Raw genomic sequence first — 24,789 nt, forward strand, 5'->3', positions numbered from 1 at the left:
GACATGTTGAACTAATTTCCATTGTATTTTATGATGTTTTTGCCTCCAGATTAGTGTATTTGGCAAAATTCCAGACCATTCTTCAAAATCTGCCTCATTGGCCAACTGTGAAGAGATTGCTTCTGGTAAATGGAGCTCTCAGAAATGTGATCATCAAGAATTTACATTTCATCCAAGGTAAAACTTATCTGTTGCTTGCCACACACTCATTAATACCTGACATGAAATCAATGAATAAACAAATATGGGATTGATTAATAAGAGAATGAAGTTGATGGATAACATTGCCAATCTGGGAAATGATTCAACTTTATATTATGTACATATTTATTTAATTTTGTGATACTTTCTGGATCATCTAGAGTTTATAAAATCAAGGCCCAATACATAATGTCACAATTCATGCAATTGTATGTATCATTGCAAAAGATTATACAAAATGACAATGATGACTTATTCTGTGACTCATATGTTGGCAGCAATAGATTTTAAAATGAAAATCTCTCTTATGCAGTGATAAATCTAGGGTCTCTGCAGCAGGGACAGAGATTGTTCTTTTACAGATGGTCTAAATGGAATTGCCAAGCACCCTCCTTTTAAAGTAACACAGGGAAGCTGGGAAAGATTATTGGAGCCATTCATGTTTGTATCACAGAAGAGCTGTTGTCCTTAGCAACAATATCCACAAAAATCAGTTTTTTGCCCCATGGAAGTTTAAGTTACAGTGAATACCAAAGAAAAGAAAATGGGCAAGAATAGTAAAGTGTAAAAAAATTATAAAATTACAAATGAAGAACAGACATTTATAGATGATCAAATACAACTCATGTCTGAATAGAAATATGCTTTCCATCAACCTTGCAAAATGTTTTTTTAGTTCTCACTAACAACCTCCCATAGCAGATACTTTCCTTCTCCCTCTCCAGAAGGCATCTCTTTAATTTTGAATATTAATTATTAATTTTCCATTATTTTGAATTTAATTCAACTTGAGTTCCCAGTTCTATCTTGTGGTCTGATATCCTTTCCACAAAACAATCCTTAAAATATTTGACAACTGTCATCATATTTTCTTAGTCTTCTCTTTTTTCAAGCTATATCATACTCATTTCCTTCAAGCAGTTTCTGATACCAAGCTTTTGAATTTATTTACTCTCTTGTTGTTTTCTTCTGGATATGTTCCAATGTGTTTAAAGATGTCATTGGACCAGTGGATAATATATTGAAGTTCCTTGTTTTGGACAATACTATTTGTGTCATCTAATATTGCATTTACTCTAGACTTCACATTTTGATTTTGCCTCATGTTGACATGGCAGTCCTCTAGAATCCTTGGGTTTTTGTAGCAAGTGAATTTCTTAGCCATTTCTTTATGTTTGTTTGTTTGTTTTGTATTTATCCATACTAAATTTCATCTGGATAATACCAGCATGCTGTTTCACTCTGCTAGATCTAAAGTCTGTTATCCATTCATGGTATTAGAGAAATAGGATTTAGGATTATTTCAACTCAGATACCCATCAGTGGTCTTTTGAGAAGGAAAATGAAACTGCTCAGCCAAATTGAGAATGATATAAACCTACTTCTCACATTCTTCTATTTGGCTGCAGTTTAGGGCTATCAGTTTGAATTAAGAATACAATAGTGTCTCTTAAACTTCTGCTAATGCAAGTAATCAAGCTGCAGTAGTCTATGCCTTCATCTTCCTTTGCCCAATAAGACTCTAATATGTTCACTTTAGGAACAGAAAGAGACCAGTGAGAAAGAAGTCTCTTCAGATGAAGATCATCAGCATTACCATTCAGAATTAGAGAGTTCCGTCATTTTACACCTTCTTGTTTCTTACAGCATCTTTTACAGGCTCCACACAGTCTAAAAGAGATTTATTGTAGTAATGATATTTGCATCAATTGTCTTTTTTTTATCATTGAGTGGCAAATAGTTATAAAGTATATGAGGAAACTTCCAAAAACATGTTCAGTTTAAGAATTCATCATAGCCATGCATTTGAAAGCCACAAGGACTTTATTTGTTAAACTCACTTGTCTTCTATATATCTGTAAAATCTTATAGAAGTACTAAGTAAACTGGAAAGATTGGCTCCATTTTCTGAAACGAATGATTTGAGCTCATTACAACTGGAAATGGACACATTCTTCAGGGATTTAAAACAGGTAAGTCATAGTGAAAGATTTTAAATAAATCATTTACATAAAACCCACAAGAGATTCATAAAATATTCAGACCTGTTCATATTATAAGTTGTATCTGCTAAAGACAAAGTATAATGGGCAGTTTTTTGAAGGCCTCTTGGTTTTCACTTCAAACTTTTATTTTGAAAGTTTAAATTTTTATGTTTAGTAATGGGATGACCATGATAAAAAGCATTTCCAGTTCTCTGATTTTCTTTATACTCTTATTAATATTTTAGATGCTGACAAAGAATTATCCATACATGAACCAAGATGTACCTTTTGTTTCTGAAGAGAACCTTACTCTTCTGGAGAATTCCAAAGTCATGAAAATGCTAACCCAATTAAGGGGGCACCCTCATTCTTCCAATGAGACAATCTTTTTGTACAACTTACTCCGTTCAATAAAAGAGGCTGTAAGTATTTTTCCCACTGACATCATGAAAGATGTACAGGCTCATTTCCTCATTTTTGGGATTAAAGTAGTTGTTAATACATTTTATATTCATCTTGTCAAAAATTAAAAGCTGAAGGGAACTTTGGAATTATTCCTGAGTAAGAGCACAGAAAATTAGGAAGTAACTCTGTAATAAAATCATTCATTTAATGCTCAATAAGATTTTTAAGAGCTTACTATATGTAGTACATGGAAAATACAAATAAAACAGATATAGGTGGACAAGGGAGATTCAAAATTCTGTGTGGTACCTGAAAAATATGATATCTAATTGTATGGATCATGGAAGGCTTCATGAAGGAAGCTGTTTGAGTTGGACCCTGAAAGATGAGGATGAATTAATGGATTAACGAAAAAAAATTGGTTATTTTGTGCTAACCACTGTGAATAAAAAAATGAAGTGAATTTATATCCTTAGCTGCTTTTCTGAGCTTCAGTTTAACATTTTTGGTTGTCTATTGGAAAACTTTATTTGAATGTCTTGCTTAGAGAAGAAGTCTTAAACAAAAATTATATTCTTTTAAAAATGTATAGCAATCACCTAAATCTCACAAACTCATCATTGCTCTCACCTTGCTGACCTAGACTAGGTTTTTAATCAGCATATTCTCATTTCTAGTAATATTATTATTAAACCCTGAAGCTATGGGATCATATCCTACTCTTTCCATCTTTTCTCATATGCATTCAGATACTAGGAAGGCTTCTTGAATCTGACTTTTCTCATTCATAGCTTGCAGTACCTTCTTCCCACCTCAGTTACTTTGCACTTATTTTATATATGCATATATGTGTAAGTATACTTATTCTATATATACATATATGTGTATATATATATGTGATACATAAATGTTTATATAGATACACAGAGGTGCAATGGATGGAGTGCTGGACTTAAAATCAGGAAAACTCATTTTGAGGCCAAATCTGGCCTTAGACACTTACTAGCTATGTGACCCTGGGAAAGTCACTTAAGTCTGTTTAACTCCATTGCTCATCTGCAAAAAAGCAAACCACCTCTGTAGTTTTGCTTAAAAAAACCCAAATGGGCTCATGAAGAGTAGGTCACAACTAAAATAACTAAAGAACAATACACAACATGTACCTGTGTATGTATGTGTGTATGTATATATATATATGTATAATACATATATGTGATATATAGTGTATAACTGCAAATATATATGTACATTTTGTACATAGTATATATATTATGTATATGTATATCTATTTTTATATTTATCTTTATATATAGTGTGAGTTCCTTGAAAGCAAGGACTGATTAATTTGTCTTTGTAGTCCTAATATTGAACCCCAGTATCTGATATATAAGTTTATATTGGTAGTACCAGTACCTGGTACTAAGTGCTTGTTGAATGATTTATTGATTGTCATTTCTATAGTCTCTTAATTGGCCTCTATTAATTTTTATTATACTGACCAGTATCATATTAATCTTCTTAGTGAATCATTTCACACATATTTCCCTTTCCTCAAACTATTAATAGCTTCTTATTGTTTAGAAAAGGGATCTTAAATGCATACCATATTCTTATTTTATGTTTATAACAATTATCTATGTGTATTCCACCATCAAAACATTTGTTTCCCTTTTTCTCTTTTAAAAGATTTTTACACATATAGACATGTATGTATGTTGTCTTACACACATGTATATATATTCATGTATCTATATATACATGTATATGTGTTATAAATAAATATATCAATAGAATGTAAACTTAATGAGGGCAGAAACTATTTTATTTTTTATATCTTTAGTACTTAGCAAGTTGCATAATAAATGCTTGGTTGAGGGTTTAAAGGAGGGGAAGTTATATATTATACTTTAAGGGAAAGTGAAAACATCTGGAGGATGTCCAGGTTTAAGTCCTTGTCAAATAATATAGAGTCCAAACTCTTTACCTAAATTAAAAATCCTTCACCTCCAAAATATTTCCCCAACCTATGAGCCTGCTCTGGGCTTCAGTTTCTTCATCTATAAAATGGTTCTTTTCAATGAGAGTAGAGTTGGACTAAATATTCTCCAAAGTTTTTTTTTTTTAAGTTAAAAAATTCATTAACTCTGTCTCTCCAAACTTGTCTCTTAACTATTGTGGTCCTATCCTGGAAGAATTCTACCAATTACTCCTTGAAACATCCTGTACTTTCCCACCCTCACTACCTTGACAGCTTTTCTCTTTTGGCTTTCTTCTTCACTTGATCCGTAGTTTAATTGTTTTTTCTTCTGGAAAAAAAAAAAAAAAAAACATTCCTTAACTATTCTGGTACTCAATGATTACTCCTTCCCCCCTCTGAATTCAGTAGCATTATTGCCTATGGCACTCATTACAATATTTATGATGTAATTCTTTTTAGAGCAATACCATGATAGAAGGTTTTAAATAGCAAAAGGCTTAGAATATGGGTACATTTTCTAACTCTTTTAAAAATAATCTTGTATTCATATATTTCAAGGTGGGATGGTATAATATATAGAGTAATAGAGTTGGTGTTAGAAAAACCTAGGTCCAAATTCTCTCTCATACGTATTAAGCTGTTTGATTGTAAAAAAGTTACTTAAGGGGCAGCTAGGTGGCACAGTGGATAGAGCACCAACCCTGAATTCAGGAGGACCTGAGTTCAAATCTGGTCTCAGACACTTAACACTTCCTAGCTGTGTGACCCTGGGCAAGTCACTTAACCCCAGCCTCAGGGGGGAAAAAAAGTTACTTAAACTTCCCAAGTGTCAGTTTCATCACTCATGGAAATTAGGAAATTGTATTGGATTACTTGCAAGGATCCTTTTAGCTCTAAAGATAAATTATGAACCATAGACTGAAACTTTTGATACTTGAAGCAATTCCCTTGTGGAGAGGGGAAATGGAACAGAGAGCTACAGAGGAAATTACCTGGAATAATTAGTCATAAGTAATGAAGGTTATTATCATGTGATAGCTACCTATTTTTGCCAATAATATACTAAGAAAAAAATATGAATTAGTAACTAGAGATCTGGCCTCCAATTCAGAAAAAAAATCTGGAAATAAGTCTTGTTTCTGACTTGAGTTAAAATTAATTATTCATTAATCATGTAATCCTTGCAAGTGACTTAAACTCTCAATGCCCCAGACAACTTAACCATAGAGTTATAGAGAAGGTGCTGATTTGCCAAGGAATTTCCTAACTAATGAAAAGAAAGGCCATTCAAAAACAGTTTGCTAATCTCCGTTATTGAAATGAGGTAGAAGGATTGCAAACATTTGCATCCTTTAAATTTTGGTGCACTGGGCAGAGCTATCTATGGTCACCTGACCCTAATTATGGGTCTACATGTTGGGGAGGATAAACATCTCTGGTGTGAGGACTTGTGGAGCCTTTTATGGCTGCTCTTCCATCTTTGATGTCTGCCTGGCACTCACCTATAAATCTAAGCTATAGCATGTATCACATCTAGAGCCTAGTAAAACTGGTGGACTAAACCAGGTGAAAGATAACTGATAGGCCTCAAACCTACAAGTGAGTTAAGGGGATGTATACCCCAAGGATATAAAGACTTCCCCTGATGGAATTTAATAGGTGAGAACAATTTGTTCCAATGGTCATGAAATTGACTGAAGTAGGTACTGTGGAGTGCTTAGAGCTTGGTTAGACATTAAAGACAACAAAGTCATTTACTATACCTTATACTGTTTCCAGGTATCATGACTTTTGTCCAACCACTGAACTTTTATGTCACCAGAAGAGAAAGTGAGGGATTTGGCTTTGTGCAACTTTGCCTCATTGAAACCTAATTTTGTTTTAGCCAAGATATCATCCCATTATGTCATAAATCCTCTTGGAAAACAAAAGATGAACAACTAACAATAGTATGATTGTACACATTTTCCCTATATCTCATACCTGTCTTATATTCTCAAAGTCAAAATCCCACTTCATATTTGCTCAATAAATTTCTGTTAATGACAATTAATCTAATCTTAGAGTACAAGGAATTAAGGACCTAATTATAAAATATTTGACTTTTCAATCAATTCTTGACTTCTTTCTTATTGATTTTTCCATTGATTTTTATTTATTTTTGATGAATATTTATTTTTGAATTTAATAAGTTGAAGAGGAGCAGAGTAAAAAAAAAACATGGATTTAAAATATTTATCATTAGAATGAAGGGTCTTCATTTTCTTTGAAATTTATGATTTCAACATATCATCTTGCTCTGCTGAGTTGTAATGTTAAGAAAAAGCAATAAGGTATTGAGGTTCAAAGTGTTGGGTATTAATTTGCTTACTTATCATAAGCTGAATTTCAATATTTCTTATCAAGGATGGAATTTTTCATGAGGTGCTCCTTGGACAAACAAATTGGTCTGTTGCAACAATTGAAGACTTTCTGGGCTGGCAAGCGATTGAAGAGAAATTTGCAGAGAGTACAACATTTTGTTCTTGGTTGTATCAGTCATTGAGTACCCAGCTATCACCTGGGGAGGATATTGCCTTCGTTTACTGCCAAGAAAAGATCACTTCCACATTGTGAGTATACCATATTACTAAAAAAAAATTAGATTGTTTGAAAGAATAAATAATTTCAACCTTTTTCTTAAGAAATGCTTCAATCAGAATAATCTAAATTTATCCTTCATAGAGATCACAATATGTTTTGTCCCCCCCCTCAGAGGCATCCATTGTACAAAAGACCCAGGTTTTGTTTGAGATAAATCTGCTAACTTGAGTTATAACCTGCCTACTTGGGAGAATCTATCTGCTGGTAGGCAGGCACCAAATTCTTTATTTTCAAAATAAGTCCTAAATGAACGAATGAACATAATTTATAAAGTATTTATTATGAGTCAAGCATAGTTAAACATAAATGATAAAAATAAAACTGTGACAATCCCTACCTCAGGGAGAGTATATTCTTTAAAAAAAATTTAATGTTTATTAATTTTGAACTTAAGTATAAAAAGACAAAATAGAGAGAACATTTCCATTGTACAGAGCATATCACAGAAAGAGAATTCTATATGAAACCATAAATTTCTACTTCATACACTTTACTTTTTTATTTTGAAAAACAGTAATAAATACTACACATAGTTTTTCAAAGCTATCTTGCTTTTCATTGCTTCCCCTAAGTTTTCTTTTGTTCTTTGCTGTGTATTCTTTGCTGTGTACTTCTTTTTTCTTTTTCTTCTCTCTTCAGTCTACCCTAAAGAAGGTTACCAATGGACATAAATATGAATATATATGAAAAACCTGTTTTTTACTTTTTTCTATAGATGTGGATAAAACTTCATTCATAGGTTCTTTGCATTGATTTGAATATTTATAATGCCTATAAATTGTATTTGCTGGATCAAAGGCTGTATATAATTGTATAATACTTTGGTCTTAATCCCAGATTATTCTCTAAAATGGTTGGATTAGTTAACAATAATTACCAATCGTTAGTTATTATTCAGATTTTTTCATACCCTCCCCTATATTTGTTGATTTCACCTTATATCATATTAGCCAATCTTATAGGTATAAAATGATATTTCAGAATTGTTTTAATTTCATTTCTCTAATCAATTGTATTAGAACATTTTACATGTCTATATATTATTTTGATTTCTTCATTGAAAAACTGCCTATCCATAGCCTTTGACCAATTGTCAATTGTGGAATGACTCATATTCTTATAAATTTAACAAGTTCTTTATATATTTGAAATATGAGAGCTATATTGGAGAAAATATCTACAAGATTTTTCTTCAAATTTTCTGCTTTCCTTTAATCTTGGCTATATTGGTTTAATTTATACAAAACCTTTTAATCTGGTGTAATCAAAATTATCCCTTTTACATCTCTCCATGCTTTCTATATCTTGATTATTCATGAATTGTTCTATTCATAACTGTGATAGGAAATGTATTAGTTGTTCTTCTAGTTTCATTTTTATTATATTGTCTATGTTTACTATGAAAAATTAATATTTCTCTTATTCTGACTTTATTTGTATAAAAAAGTGCTATATAAATATGTTTATATAGTTTTTGGATTTGTTTTGCTATGTGTACTCCCAGGTAGTTTATATTATCCAGAGTTATTTTAAATGTGGTATCTCATAATTTTTCCTTGTAGGGTTTTGTTGGTGATGTGTAGAAATATTGATGATTTATGTAGTTTTATTTCATATCCTATTATTTTATTAAAATTGTTTCCCCTTAAATTTTGGTTAAACCTCTAAGATTTTCCAAATATATCAACATATTGTTTGCAAAAATAATAGTCTTCATTATCTCATTGCTTATTCTGGTTCCTTCAAATTTTTTTCTTCTCTTATTGCTATTGTTAGCATTTCTATTACAATTTCAAATAATACTGATAAAACTGGGTATTCTTGTTTTCCTTCTATTCTTATTGTGAAGATTTCTAGCTTATTCCCTTGATAAAATATGCATGCTGGTGGTTTAGATAGATGCTTCTTATTATTTTAAGGAAAAAAAATTCCTTAGCTTTCAAATATTTTTATAACTAGAAAAGTATGTATTTTGTCAAAAGCTTTTTCTTCGTCTATTGATATAATTATATAATTTTGTTACTTTTATTTATTTATATGTTAAATTATGTTAATAGTTTTCCTTATGCTAAACCATTTCTGCATTCTTGGTATAAATCTCATTTGGTGATAATGTGTAATCTTTGTAATGTATTGTTATAGTTAGTATTTTATTTAGGATTTTACATCCATATTCATTAATGAAATTGGTCTATAATTTTCATTCTCTGTTTTTCTTTTCCTGGTTTAGGTATCAGTACCATATTTGTTTCATAAAAGGAATGTGTAAGGACTCCTTTTTTGATTATTATTCCAAATAATTTATTAAATATTGGAATGAGTTTATCTTTAAATATTTGGTAGATTTCACTTATAAATTCTTTTGGTTTTAATGATTTTTTTCTTAGAAAGCTCTGGTTCAATTTCTTTTTCTAAAATAAATTTATTTAGATATTCTATTTCTTTTTCAGTTAACCCTGGAAGTTTATATTTTTGTAAATATTCTTTCATTTCACTTAAATTGTTAAATTTATTGTCATAAAACTGGGCAAAATAATTCATAATTGCTTTGATTTCATCTTCATTAGTTAATATTCCCCTTTTCATTTTTAATACTGGTGATTTGTTTTTTCTCCTTTAAAAAAAATTAACTAATAGTTGATCTATTTTATTGTTTTCCTCCACATAAACCTAACCAAGCTTTATTTGTTAATTCCATGGTTTTCTTACAATTAATTTTCTTCCTTTTTTTGTTGTTGTTGAAATAATTGGGGTTATATGACTTGCCCAGCTAGTGTTTGAGACCAAATCTGAACTTAGGTCTTCCTGACTCCAAGATTGGTGTTCTATCCACTACATTATCTACCTGCTCCAATTTTACATCCAATTTTACTAATTTCCCATTTATCTTTAAAGATTTCTATTTTGGTGTTTAATTATGGATTTGCAATTGGTTCCTTTTCTAGTTTTTAAAATTATATACTCAATTGCAATTACAAATTACAAATCATTGGTTTGTTTTCTCTATTTTATTGACAAGCATTTAGAGATATAAAATTTCCTCTGATTATTGCTTATGCTGCATTCTATAAGTTTTGATATAGTGTCTTCTTCTTGTCCTTTTTATTAATGAAATTATTGTTTCTATGACTTGCTCTTTAAACCACTCATTCTTTAAAATTTAGTTGTTTACCCTCCAAATAGTCTTTAATCTGTGTTTCCAAGGTTTCTTATTGAACAGAATTTTTATTGTATTGTGATCTGAAGAAGATTTTAATATTTATAATTAATTATATGAGATTTAATATTTTTACTTTTTCTGCATTTAAGCATAAAATTTTATGCCTTAAATAATCCCTAATAATGTATGGTCAATTTTTTTTATAAAGATGCCATATATTGCTGAGAAAAAGGTATATTCCTATTCACTTCTTTCCAGATATCAATCATATTTACCTTATCTCAGATTCATTTCATTTATTAACTTCTTTATTTTTTGTTAGATTTATTTAATTCTGAGAGAAGATGGTTAAAGTTCCCCATTATTGTACTATTATGGTTTGTTTCCATTTGTAATTTATTTAACTTTTACTTTAAAATTGAGATAAATATTTATTGTACATAGGTATTGACATTGCTTCATTTTTATGGTACCTTTTATCATAATGGAATTTTTTGTTTTATCTCCATTAAATCTATTTGAGAACAAGATAGCTATTCTTGCTTTTTTCCTCCTCAGTTGAAGCACAATACATCCTATTCTAGGCTTTTATTTCAACTTTGTATACAAATATTATTTAAAATATTTTTTCTTGTAAACAAAATTTTGTTGGATTTTGATTTTTAATAGATTCTGCTATTTGTTTCTATTTAATGGGTGTGTTCATCCCATTCACATTCAATATAATCAGTAGAATATATCCCACATAAATCTTGTTTGTATATTATTCTTTGCATATTGTTTCCTTCATTAGAAGCTGAGCTTCTTAGAAGATAGATACCATATTTTGTTTTTTCTTTGTATCCCCAGCACTTGGCATAACTCCAATGCCAAAAGTATGCTTGTCAAAAAGACTATTTTATGGAGAATTCACACAGAGCAAGCACTCATGTTGTAGTCAGAAAAAGTATTACAAGGACACTCTCAAGGTCTTAAGAACTTTGGAATTTATTGTATGACATGAGAGACACTGGCACAGGGCCACCTAACATGGAAAGTCCTCATCAAAGAAGGTATTGTGCTCCATGAGCAAAACAGAATTGAAGTAGCTCAAAAAAATAAGAATATGAAAAGTTAGAGAATCCACTCCAAATATTCATATAGATTGTGTGTGACTGACTTGTGGCAGAGCATTCTGAGCTTCTATTAGACTGATCAGCCATACCTGGAAACATTGTAACCTTACCCTAATATAGTGATGTCTTTTTGCTCCCCTTTGAGAACAAAGGACAACAACTAGTGATATACAGAAAGTTCTTAATAAATGCCTATTCATGATGAGCACAACAAGGATGAAGATAATGAGGAAGAGGACTTTAGATTGGGGAAATATTTATTTCTTAAAATCTTCAATTGAACTAAGCAGGAGATTTTTTAAAAATATGCTTCCACAGGTTTAAATTCAGCATAACATTCAAAGCTTTCCATAACATGTCCACAGCTTGCTATTCCAGACATATATCCAGCTATTCACTTATCTGTATCCCACCCTTTTGTCAAACTAACTATATGCTATTTCCTAAGTAGCCTTTGCCCATTCTTTTAACTTGAAATGTCCTTCCTTTGGATTCTACCTACTGATTCCCATTAATTCTTTTTAAATGCCATATTTTCATGAAGATTTTCCTTATTCCTTAATTCAGGAAACATTTTTAAATGACTGTTGGAAATATGAAGACAAATTATGTGGAATCCTTCTCACATAATTATATAGGCATCTAAATTATAAGGAACAAAGTGTCATATTTTTGCCATCCTGGCCATAGCCAAATTAATGTTTACTGAGGCAAATGAGGATGAAGGAAGTTACCAATCAAGTTCAAATTGTAGTGATTAAAACATCTTTTTTTTTATAAGACTATAATTAATTTGTTTGCCTTATGAGAATTCCTTCTAATTTCTAGGGTTTTTCATACATTGGAAGAAATTCAATTTGCTCTGGAACAAAATAATTCCTGGAAAAATGTAACAGAATTTTTCAGGAAAACATGTGAATTTGCTCATTATGTGAATAAGCAAGAAAGTTTACAAAGAAATGTATCTGGTAAGCCAAAAAGTAGATCAAGTTTTAACATAAAAATGTTTTGATATTTAATAATGCAATAAGATGGAAAAGAATATGGAAGAAAAAAACCCCTAAATTTGAAGCTTCAATTTCAGGGTTTAAAATTTAGCCTATTGATTATTAATTATGTGATCTTAGAGAAATCACTTGCCCTCATTCAGCTTTACTTTTCTCATCTGAAAAATTAATGATTTGATTAGTTGATCTCTAAAATTCCATTCAGCTCCTATTTACACTGGATTAAGCCCCAGATCTTTTTTTTTAAATAATCTTTTATAATCTATAACATAGATTATTACTCATGTGACTGGGCAATTAATCTATTGGAATTTGTATAGTCTTCCACAAAAACAGAACTATGAGTATATTTAGTAATGGCTTGCTCCTAGAGTCAGGAAGACCTGTATTTGTATCTTGCCTATGACACAGAACATTGTGCTCATAAGTAAATCATTTGACCTCTTAATGTCCTATTCAATTCTTAAAATTTGTATCATAAATTATGTTAAAAGTGGCTGATTTCCATCAGAGGAGACAATTTTTACAAAGAGTTATTATCTACACTGATTATATTACAAGCCTGGACTATCTCTTTCAAGAAAGAGAATAAGGGATATCTCTCTGACTGATTCTCATCTTGTAATGCTGGAGAAACTGAGGCAAGATAGAGATTAGAGAGTATTTAATAATTTATTAAAAGGGAGAGATTTCACTGGACAAAATGAATCCATGAATGAGATTAGTGTTTCCAAGAATCCAGCAAACCAATGAGAGTTCTCAGTGAGATTTATATATATATATATACATGGCTCAGACTCAGGGGGTATACTGAGGCAGGGGTGGAGTCAGGGGTACTGAAACGGGAATGGAACCCTGACAGAGTAGGGTGAGCTCTGGAGAGGAATGACATAATAGGGGGAGAGACACACCGGACATGGGGAGAGGCATCTTGATAAGACAGTATCTGACATTCCAATAGCTTGTGATGAGGAGAGACATTCTGATATTCTAAAACATAAAATCTTTTATCCTTATCAAATATTCTGATAAAGAGGGAGGTTTTTTTTTTTTTTTTTTTTTTTTTTTTTTTTTGCAGGACTGAGATTTGAGCTGATAATTAGAAACTGAACAGAACAATTAGAGAAACAGAGAAACTTAGTCAGGTCTGGGTCAGGATGATTAGAGAAACTGAGTCAGGACAATAAAAGAGAACTGTGGCATAATAATGTATAATTAAAAAGTAAAAGTCAACTAACATTATTAAACACTTATATCTCCTTGGCAATCTTAGTAAGCCTAAAGACATTTCTATATATAATATTTTTAATTGCTTAAAATAAAATGCATGAATTACAAAGATATATGAAGTAGTTACATATGTAAACACACACACACACACACACACACACACACACACAAGTACACAGATCTCAGTAACAAAATTCTTTCCAGCAGTAATTTCTTTAATTGGTGAGAATTAAATTAATTAATTAATTAATTAAAAAAAAAAAAAAAATATATATATATATATATATATATTCAGTGAGTCACATAAAAAAATTACTAGTGTATTCATATTTCTGGAGTGAGAGAGTAATTAAAGAGGAAGTTTTGCTTGGTGCTATATAGTAAATTGTGAAATATGGGCTAGTTCTCTGAAGGACTTCAAGATCAGCCAGAGTCAGAGTAAATCAAAGTCCTTGGTCTTTAGGGGGAGAAATAAAAGAGGCAGCCAAGCAGAATCCTGGGTTCTCAAGTCTAGAGCCATCAGACTCTCTTTTTCCTCGTGCTGTGGCAAAGTGACACTCTGACCCCTCTCTCACCCCACCCTCAAATCTTTGTCTATGATTATCTTAACACCAAACACTCAGTAAGCAAAAAACAGTGAGAAAAGCCATTTATGCAAACATATAATAATAGAGTCATTATCTCACATCAAATGTAAATAATTAGCCTTAAGTGCTCAGTTGTCTGATTTAAGCACACCTTTTTCAGAGTTTCAGTCCTCTACAGGCTGATCTTAGAAATGATCTTAGAAGGTTCTTAATTTTCAAGACAAAACAGTTTAATAAGTTCTTGAATTGAATTCCACTGATTAATTAATAATATATAACTAGGGACAACTTTGTCAGTGAGGTAGTTTATTCTTTCTTATGCACTCAATTATGATGTTATAGTGTTGTAATCTAGATTATAAAGAATTTTTTCAGACTCAAAACAGTTTTCAACATTCCTATTTTTAGTACATTAGACTCCCCAATAGAAGGAAAATAATCCTACACTTTTTACTCTAGATGTTTACTGTTATTCTTTATATTAAAAGTCAAATTCTAAAATTAATTTTCCGTGTAGCTACTTCTGAAAAATCCCCTTGTAATGGAGCAAAACCAGATTGGAAAGCCATCACTGATACTTACTTTGTATTTCTGAAAAATTTGTACAAGTCTCCAAGGATGTCAATGTCTTGGTAAGTTTTCTTTATTCACCTTTAGGGTCTTCCCAGGATTCCCTTTGGAGATACAGAAGAACTGTTGGTTAGCTTAAGTGATTTGATTTTATAAGATAAAAAGAACTTTTTAGGGATATTTATGGTCACATAAATATGATTTTGATATGGAAGATTAAACTTAGAAGTATATACTTCCCTGTACTCTAGTATCCTCAAACTCAAAGAGTTTGATCAAGTCTCAAATTTAAAGAGAAATGCATTCCTGCCAGGGCATGCATTTACTTATACAAACACAAGATTAACATTGTCAATGTTGCATTGTATTTTTACTTATTTTGTTAAACGTTTCCCAATTATATTTTAATCTAGTTTGTGGTTGTATTGGGAATTTTGTAGACTCATTGGGTAGACTCTGAGTTTGATATCTTTGCTATCCAGTGACTACATAGACAGTTATTTCCAGAATATCAGCAAACTGGTTGTTACAGAGGTGAATAATTTCTTCTGAGAATGACATTATTTATCCCTTGGGCCTAACTCTAACAATAACAACAAATGACAGTGGTTCCTGAGAATTATTGAAGATTAAGATCTCATTGTTTCACTGAAATGGAAAATTTACCAATATTTAAAAATGTTATCTTTTAACTTTAGGCATTAAAACAATCTTTGCTATTTCAAAATAATTTTAAAGTAATTGTTTTCTTTAATGGCAAGAACATCTAAAGATGTGAAACTAAAATATTTGCAAAATTCTTATCTCTATTAATTGAAGATATGTATATGAAAATTCATTCTGTGTTGCTACAAGCATATTTGAAACTTGATAACATTAAAAAACATCTGTGTTTTAATATTTCAGGATTTTGATGTACACCAAGGATCTTCTGGAGATGGAACAGAAATCACATTCCTATGAAGATGAAATAACAACCTTTTGGCTATCCTTTGTAGACTTTATTGAAAAAATGATATTACCTAGATCTTTGGTTTCATTCAATCCTCCTATATTCCAGAACCTTGCAAATCTCACTGAAGTTATCTGGAATAAGACTCTTTGGTGGATAAATACTTCTAAAAGTTCAGAGGCTGAACTACCTTCTCTCACTACTAAAAAACTTTCTGAATTGAGTAAAGATGTTATAGAGAAAATTCAAGTTGTTTCAAGGTTCTGGAAAAGGAATGAATATGAAGGATTTTTGAGAATTTTAGAATTAATTCTTTATGAAATTAATCCCAAACTTTTAGAGCTATGGATGTATGGCATCCCAAAAAGAGAAAAGGACAAATTGGAAACTTTATCAACTCTTTTAAATTTGTCCATTCCAGAAAATCTGAAAGTTCTTAGAAAAAATTTCAGCTTTTCTCTGAATTTCCATAATTTATCTGAGTCAGAAAATTTAAACTTGGATTTTATACATTTAAGTGAAATTGTCATAAATAGTCTCCATGAGCTTGGATCACTTACACAAGAACAAGTCACAGCAGCCCTGAATACAGTTTATGCCCTTCGGAACATATCTATGCTTTCTTCATCATTTTCTGTTTCTCAAAAACAGTACTTAGAAAACATTTTGACTCAAATCTATCAAAATGTCTTTCAGGATAAGGATTCTGTTGTACTTCTTCGATTATATTCTTCAATTTACCAAGACATTTATCAGTTCATCTCCAGTTTTCAGAGTAGAGAGTCTTTATTAACGTACTTTATTCAGATTTCAAAGACTATTTCAGCTATTATGAAGGAGTTTAAATTTGAAGACATTCACAAAGCTTTTGAATTTCTCTCTGAAGTTACAAGCTTTCTAGATCGCATCTCTGAAGAATCACTTTGCGAAAAGCTTTTTTCAGTTTATAACTATCTGGAACTTCAAGTCAAATCTCTGATTCCTAAAGAAGGCCAAGAAACAAAAATGATACATGTAACTATGATGAGTCTGAAACAGTTGCTGATAAGAGATACAAATTTTAAGATGTCATTACTTCACTATTTGAATCAACTTTTCAACAACTCAGGCCACTTGGATAACCAGTGCTTTTATTTGGATGATAGGCTTCCCTCTTTGAATTGGTCAGTGGGTATGAGAAATTTCCTAATCCTTCCTTGGATCCAAATGCTTTCAAATCTAACAGAAAATATTGCCATTAATGAATCTTTAGCTATGCAATGTACCTTTTCATGGGTTCAAGTGTGGTATGAAATCTGGGGTAATATGTCTCAAATCTTAAAGTTTGATTCCAAGTTTTTTTCTTCTCTCCAGTTTGGCCTCAGGAAACTTTCTTCTCAATTGGGAAATAGTTCTGAACGTTTTGAAGCATGCCAGACAGCGTTTCCTGACCATATTCCTATAAGACTTATCAAACGTTTTTTAAAAATTTTAGTTCAAGATGAAGATGCCGGAAATTGGAATGCCCTTGCTAGTCTCTCATCTGTGCTAGACAATTCAGTAACCATCATGACATCACTAAATACAGAGAAAGTAGAGAAATCCCTTTTGACACTGGAAAATACAATGCTCAAATTAAAAGAATTCCCATTAAATATTAATATTAGCAGAAAGTTTTTTTACTCTCTGTTTGAAGTTTTCATGGAATTAAGCAATGCAACAAGAAATATAGACAGAAACTCTCTAACAGGCTCTGGAGAAGAATATGAAATTGCCTTTACTGTTTTACAGGAGACTACAAGATTTCTTGGAAATATGTCCTATAACCAATATTTATTGTCTTGTTCTGGCATTTTACAGAATATTACCAATTTAATTATGGAAAGTGATTTAGCTTTGAAAAACACTTCACAAAAATTATTAAGTGTGTTGACAATTTTAAATTCCATTTTGACTTCTGAAGACATAATTAGTAGACTAGAAAGTTGTAGTGCATGGATAGATATAATCAGAAATCTAGGTATCAAATATAATACTACTTCACTTGGCCACTCACAAGACTTTTTAGAATCATTTTTATCTTCAAGAAATGTCAATGGCACAAAAACCACAGTGAGAAACATTTTAGATTTTGTCACTTTCATATTAAATTCAACAAAACCTCTCTGTCCTTTGAATAATTCAGATATGCATTGTCTGGCTATTTACTTTAGAAATGTAACTAACTTTGTAAAAATTATAATAACTTCATTGTTTGAAAAAGAAAAGATGCCAATGCTTGACTTTGTGTCAATGATTTTAAATAATTCAGAAGACCATATCAGAGTAGTTATTGATAATTTACCAAGAACCTTAGAAAATTCATCAGACATAATCTTGAAAAATTTTACTGAATTAATCATAAGAGCTTTAAAAAAATCAGATAACTCTTCTAACCAATTCCAGATTGTATGGCTAGAATCAATAGCATTCTTGAGAGAAATTCAAAAACTTGTGAAAAATATTACTATTAAAATTTTAGAAAATAATACATCTGACATCAGAAAAGTTTTAAAAGTGTTTATGAATTTGCCAATAGAAAAAAGTGCTAATCTGCTAGGTGATTCAATTCAAAATTTAGGAAGTTATTTTGCATTTAATTTTTCTCATGATCTGCAAAATTCATCAATCCATGCAATTATGAAAGCAATAGGTCTTGATATTCAACTGGCAAGGGATGTGATGAATTCCTTATTACCATCTGTTCTTTCTAACATTCCACAAAATTCAGGGAATATGAAAGTTTTGAAGAAGATCAGCACTCTGGTACACAATCTCAAGAATGCAGATATAGAACTTTTGGTAGATCAACTTGAAGAAATTAGTGGGAGTCTTTGGGATTTTTTAAAGAATATCAGTGCTTTAGAAAATGGAAATTCTGGGATTGATTTATTAATTGGATTAATGAAGACATTTGTACATAGCTCACATTCTTGGAATGTTAACCATCTGTGGCAACTCTCACGTTTATTTCCTAAAGATGAAGTTGATGCAGTAGTAGATGCCTATTATATGCTTCCTAATTTAGTGAGACTTTTACAGAGAATTGCTTATAAGAACATTACTGAGACCCTATTGGAGGTTTACAACTTCACATTGGCTCATGGAATTAGCATTTTCACTGTCACTAAGAAGGATTTTGCAAATGCCATAAAAGGACTTTTGGACATAACAGAGTTGGTTATAGAAAAGCCAAATATTGCTGCAGAAGCTTTAAGTTGTCTTCCTATAACTTGGTGCTCAAACCATTCAACTGTACAACTTCGCAAAGATAAAGTAATGGAAAAGTGTAATATACACAAGTCTGGGCATCCTTTGCTGTATAGCAAGATGACTGATCTGTTTTATCACCTCCAGCTGATGCCTTTGGAAGAAGATTTACAATGTTCAAATGAGAGTTTAAAGATAGAGACAACTCACAGGGTATACTGTTTCTTTCATGAATTAGCAGCATGGAATTCCATTCTTATGAATTTTTCTGAGGTCTTCCATGTTAATAATTCACTTCTGAAAGAGCTTCAAAGGTTTTGGTACAAGGTATCACCCTACATCTTATCTTCTGAAAAATCAAGCAACGTTAATGACTCCATACATTGTACAGTAGTCCCAGGAAAATGGATTGCTTTGAGAGTCATAGCAAAGCTAAAAAAACTGAATTTCACAAGGGCTTTTTCAGTTAAAAATGTTTTGGAACAGTTTACAAGTCTGAACAAGATACACCATTGGAATGTGGACAAAGAAACATCAATTCTAAACAAAACCATCACAAATTTGAAAAGGTGGACAAAATTAGTCTCTAGTTTTAATGTGGAAAACCTGACTTTATCTCCTTCAGTGTATTTATATTCTAAAGCAAAACAAATGAATGATTTTTTAAAAATATTACTAAGTTTTGATAGGACTAGTAATAGCAACATTACTGACAACCTTGAAACCTTATGGCCTGAGTCAGAGAAATCTATGCAAGAATTATGGAAGACTTTTAGTATTAAGTATATATTTTCTTCATTCAAACAAGCAATTCAAATAATAAAATCACTGCCTGATCAAAATACAACATTGCCACTTTCTTATTTTTTGAAACAATTTAATTCTTCATTGCCACACGAGACTAAATTCCTTGAAAACCTTACATTACTTACTAAAGATTTGCTCCAAGCATATACAAATGGAAATTTCTCTACAATAATAGATACATTGGTCCTTGTTTTGACCAATGAAAGTTTCTCTCTTGCTAGGACATTGGTCATTGATGATATTACAAACTTTCTAGAACACTTCAAGAATATTTCTAGAGAAGGAAACATTAATGTTACATTTTTTGCTCATTTGTTAAACCTAGAAAAACAAGCTAATTTCTCTGTTGCTCAATTTCTTTTTGAAAGCAGTCAGATTAGTGCAATCAATAACTTTGTTTGGAGTTCTCTGGAAGCAGCCTTGAATTTCAATGACACTAACCTTCCAATAATAGACTTCATTGATCTGGTATTTAACTATATACAGTTTGAAAATAATAAGGGAAATCTCTCTCTTCACCCAAGCAGCACAATGGAATTGTTCAAGCAATTTTTTCAAAAATTCTTCTTTCTACCAAAAGGAGAATTTGAGAATAAAACATCTGCCTTGCTGGAAGACTTATATACACATATAATCCCTGCAATGAGGTAAGTATGAGTATGATTTTGTCTGCTACATTGTATTTTCTGGAATAGATTTTATTTTGTGAAGTCTATTCAAACTGCATTAACAAAGTTGTTACACTAAATGTGATTGTCTATTTGCTGTTGTGTCATCTTAAAAATGAATTTTACATAGGAGTGGATTTTGGTTTATCAAAAATATGGAGTTATATAATTTTGGTGAACCTCAGCTACCTAGCAAATCTGTCATTCTTAAGTCTAAAGACTTTGTTATAACTCATTCAGAGATTTCCCTTGTTTAAAAATTATCATCATCTAATATGCCTTTATATGGAACTGAAAAATGAATTCTTCCATTCAAAAAACAAAGTTTAATTTTAAATGTGTATCTTGTTATGGGACAGCATGGCCAAAATGTCAATGAACATGGATGGCTCTGAGTTATTAAGACTTGTCAGGCAGACATTTATTCTAGTCCTTCCTCTCACCCATACCAACTTTTATAATGCCAGGCAAATTACTTTGTAATAATAAATTACAGAAGAGTTGCTTATCTCAATCTTCTTTTCCTTTATACAATCAAAGATCTACCTTGAAAAAAAAGTATAAAATCTTTCTGTAATCCTATATAGTTGCCTTGACTTTCCATTAATGAATGAGGGAAAACAAATTCAAAACTTCATTCAAGTGAAGTCATTGTAATACTTGTATTGAAATGCAAAGCAAAAATAATCTTATTGTCCTTTAAAGACCCACAGTTTAATTTTTCTTTTGAAGAAGTCTTTTGAAATTCTGGAAGGAAAAGCCAATTATTCTCAAACTTTCCACCAACTAAATTTTAATTTGACTAATTCTTTGAAACTGTACAATAGCTATAAGTAGCACTTAAAATACTGTGACTAAATGAGATCAGTACGTATATATATGTGTGTGTATGTACATACTGCAATAAATGATTAACTTATAATAAATATATAATTAAATTATCTCTAAAGTTATAATTACATTACATATAATAACAATCTATAATAAATCAAGTATAATAAATATAAATATATATAATGTAAAAATTTATAAATAATAAAACTACACTATATTATTAATAGGCCTACACCATGCCTTTTTGAGTTTCATTTTTTCTTGTTTATCAAATAAAGAGGTTGGACTAGATGACCTCTTATTATTCTTCCAACTAACCGATGATCTCCAATAAAAGGAGTTGTAGTAAAACCTCAGAGGTTCCTTTTAGTTTGAAACTGATGATCCCACTTGTAAATTTTCCATGACTATTATCCCATATTTAGATTCTATAAAATAGTGACATAATTGTTAATGCATAAGGGGGGAATATGATTTATTTGGTAAACACTGCAAGCTAATCTTTGGTATCTATCTATCTGTCTGTCTGTCTATGTATCTATGTATCTAAATATTATAGGGAAATGAAGCAGAATCATCATTTTACCATCAACCCATTTCAAATGAAATGATTCTTTTTTTTGTTTTTGCTTTTTTTTTTTTTAACACCCAAACATTTTAGTTTGAATAAGATTTACATTTTACAGATGATCATGTTAGGTTTATCTTCTGCCTATAAGATTATAAACAAAATACATAAAGAATTTTATCATATGATTCAGACCATTTGATCCATTTAAAAAAATACTTAGATGGATATATGATCTCTTCAATAGAGCTGTTCCATCCTAGAATAAAGTTAGTAATCCTTCAAATTTTCTCAAGTTCTCATCTTCATCTTTCCATAAATCCTTCATGGAGATGTCATTAAATGAGTAGAGGTATTTTTCTGGTTCTTTTGATAACATGAATATATTAGTGTAGCACCTGGGATGTCTCAATATTATCTTTCATTCTTGGTACATAACTGCCTCACCTCCTTTTGGAAATACATATTTTTGTTGAAATCTTTGAAGATTTTGACTGTATTTAAATATTTGTCCTATTATTTTTTCAGTATTGCTTCAAAGGACAAAATTATAGATCTTCTGGAATTATGTTCATTTACTAACCTTAGGGAAGAAAGCAGATTACAAAGCAACTATTCCAATTTAAGGGGAAAAAGATTTATAATCTAATCAAAGACTCATTCATTTTAGAAGATGGTTTATTTATTTTGGTTTTCAACAAGGCCTCAAGGTCATCAAAGATTTGTTTGGTGTTATTTTAAGATATCCTTTCAAGAAATTACATTTAATGATGCTGAGCTGGTTAGGAATAAGACTCATTTATTATCCAAGATGAATAATTTTGAGGACCTTATAAAACTCAGTGAAGATCTATATACTGCAATTCAACTTGTGAGAAAAAATTCTGCAAAAATAGCTAGCCTCATGGATATTATCTTTAGCTATCATATTAAGGAACTACATACTTTCTCCTCTATACTCCAAGTTGTTCTTGCTAATTTAACAGAATTAGTGATCTTTGTAGATAATGTTTTTACTTCAAAAGAGAGAAGGGTAATAGAAATGGCCAAGTTATTACTAGATATAATTAATTGCTTATGGAGAAAAGGATATTCCAAAAGTTTTTTTGGAAATGTTTCAGGTTTTAAGAACTTTGTTGTAGAACAGCAAGAAGTTAAGAGTTCTTTTTCAATCAATGGATGCCATGGTTAAATTCTTACTCTATATAAGGAAGTTTCTGCTCAAGTGATCACTGTTTTAGAAACTCACTTCATTTCACAGACAAAGGGAAAGTTAAATTCATGTAACACGTTCTATTCTTTTTTGCAAGAAGCTGATCACAATGTGGTAGATGATATAACTTCTATAAGGAATTTAGAACTTTTAAGTTACCAAGAAATAGAAAGCTTGCTGAAGCCATTGCTGGATATACCCTTTTAGACTGTTGAGATTAAACCCCTTATTGCCAAAGAATCCAAACCTCTGAATAAATCAACTAGTTCTCTTTTAGATCTAAGACAATATAAACACATTTCTGACATTATAAAAGAAATTGCTGTGTTTATAATCAATTCAATAAATATTTCTGTAGAGTTGGAGCATCTTGTATTAACTCTTAAAAATGCAACCCAAACTTTAGCCAGTTACTAAAACTATAATGGGAGAAGTTCTTGATTGTTTGGTGCCAATAAACAACCTTACTAGCCAGGTGAATTTCTTATCTAAATTCCTCCCATCTTTGGCTTTGGGATACAAAATGGGAAAGATTTTTACAAAATGGTACTTTTTTGGAATGAAATACTATCTCAGAACAGCCCAGAAAGTGGGCCTAACTTGAAAGTGGTGATTGCTCTATCCTTAGAAGATTTAGAGAATAATTTACAGGAGGGTGGCAGGGATATATTTAATCTGCCAACATTTGCACAGCATCTAAACAACCTTTATCAAGCCATAGAAAGCACTGAAAAGATGCTGAGTGTTTCTGGAGGAGAATTCAGTTAGATTCTATTTTCTTACAGCTCTACCATTCGCAACATGACCCACCAGCAACTTGAAAAAGCAATTCCAGTTGCATTAAATAAAATAGCTCTCTGGATGGAATGGCTACTTTTACACCGCTCACAGTGGAGACATTCTACAAAAGCTTTACTCCCACTCACTTGGGAGACTTCTGTTAATGTAACTACTGAAAAAGGTGTGATGCCAAAACTTCCAAACAACATTAAGAGAGAAAAGAATGATTTTCCACTTACCTTCAAACCTTCATCATGTTTTGAAAAATCCATTAAAAGAATAGTTTCCCTGGCAAAATATTGGCAAAAAGGACCACTGCAAAATCAAAGGTATTTTTTTCTTTCATAATTCATAATAGCTATCACTTTTCAACATAAAAATAAAGCATAAGTATATAAGAATCAGATGTATTATATCATTTAAATAACATTATTTTGCATAAAATTAAAACATGAGTGCTACAAATATACAGAAAGTATTTAGTAATTATAAACCAATGTGTAAATTTTTATTGCCAATTTCATTGGTCAAGATGGGAATTGCTCCTATTTGCATTATTGATAAGGAAGGATTTACTAAATGTCTATTGTGTGACAAGCATTGTACAGGCAACTACATATGTAGAATGAAAATAAAATAAATCATCAAGAATTGATGCTAAGCTCAAGGAGCTCTTTTCTCTTTCTTTGAGGATTGTCTTTTATCTCTGGACCTATGCACATGAATTGGGTTGGATTCAATCCTTGAGAAACCTGGCTTGTAATTATACAAGGGGTAGGATTATGTTTCTCACACTCTTCCACTTGTTAGGTCTCTTACCTCAGTGCTTTGGAGAGAAATTGCTTAAAATTTAGATTG

The 24,789-nt window shown here is 31.0% G+C and overlaps 1 protein-coding gene across 1 annotated transcript in view; it reads left to right on the top strand.

Moving 5' to 3' along the window:
- ABCA13 (ATP binding cassette subfamily A member 13) overlaps positions 1 to 24,789 on the top strand; it is a 523,487-nt gene that overhangs the window by 105,922 nt on the left and 392,776 nt on the right. The window contains 8 exon segments of the mRNA XM_074283590.1: positions 50 to 177; positions 2,074 to 2,174; positions 2,432 to 2,608; positions 6,976 to 7,181; positions 12,316 to 12,455; positions 14,829 to 14,943; positions 15,788 to 20,515; positions 23,937 to 24,260. Of these exon segments, the coding sequence (XP_074139691.1) occupies positions 50 to 177; positions 2,074 to 2,174; positions 2,432 to 2,608; positions 6,976 to 7,181; positions 12,316 to 12,455; positions 14,829 to 14,943; positions 15,788 to 20,515; positions 23,937 to 24,260 (5,919 nt within the window).

This window comes from Sminthopsis crassicaudata, chromosome 1 (genome assembly GCF_048593235.1).
Source record: "Sminthopsis crassicaudata isolate SCR6 chromosome 1, ASM4859323v1, whole genome shotgun sequence".
Taxonomy (NCBI): domain Eukaryota; kingdom Metazoa; phylum Chordata; class Mammalia; order Dasyuromorphia; family Dasyuridae; genus Sminthopsis; species Sminthopsis crassicaudata.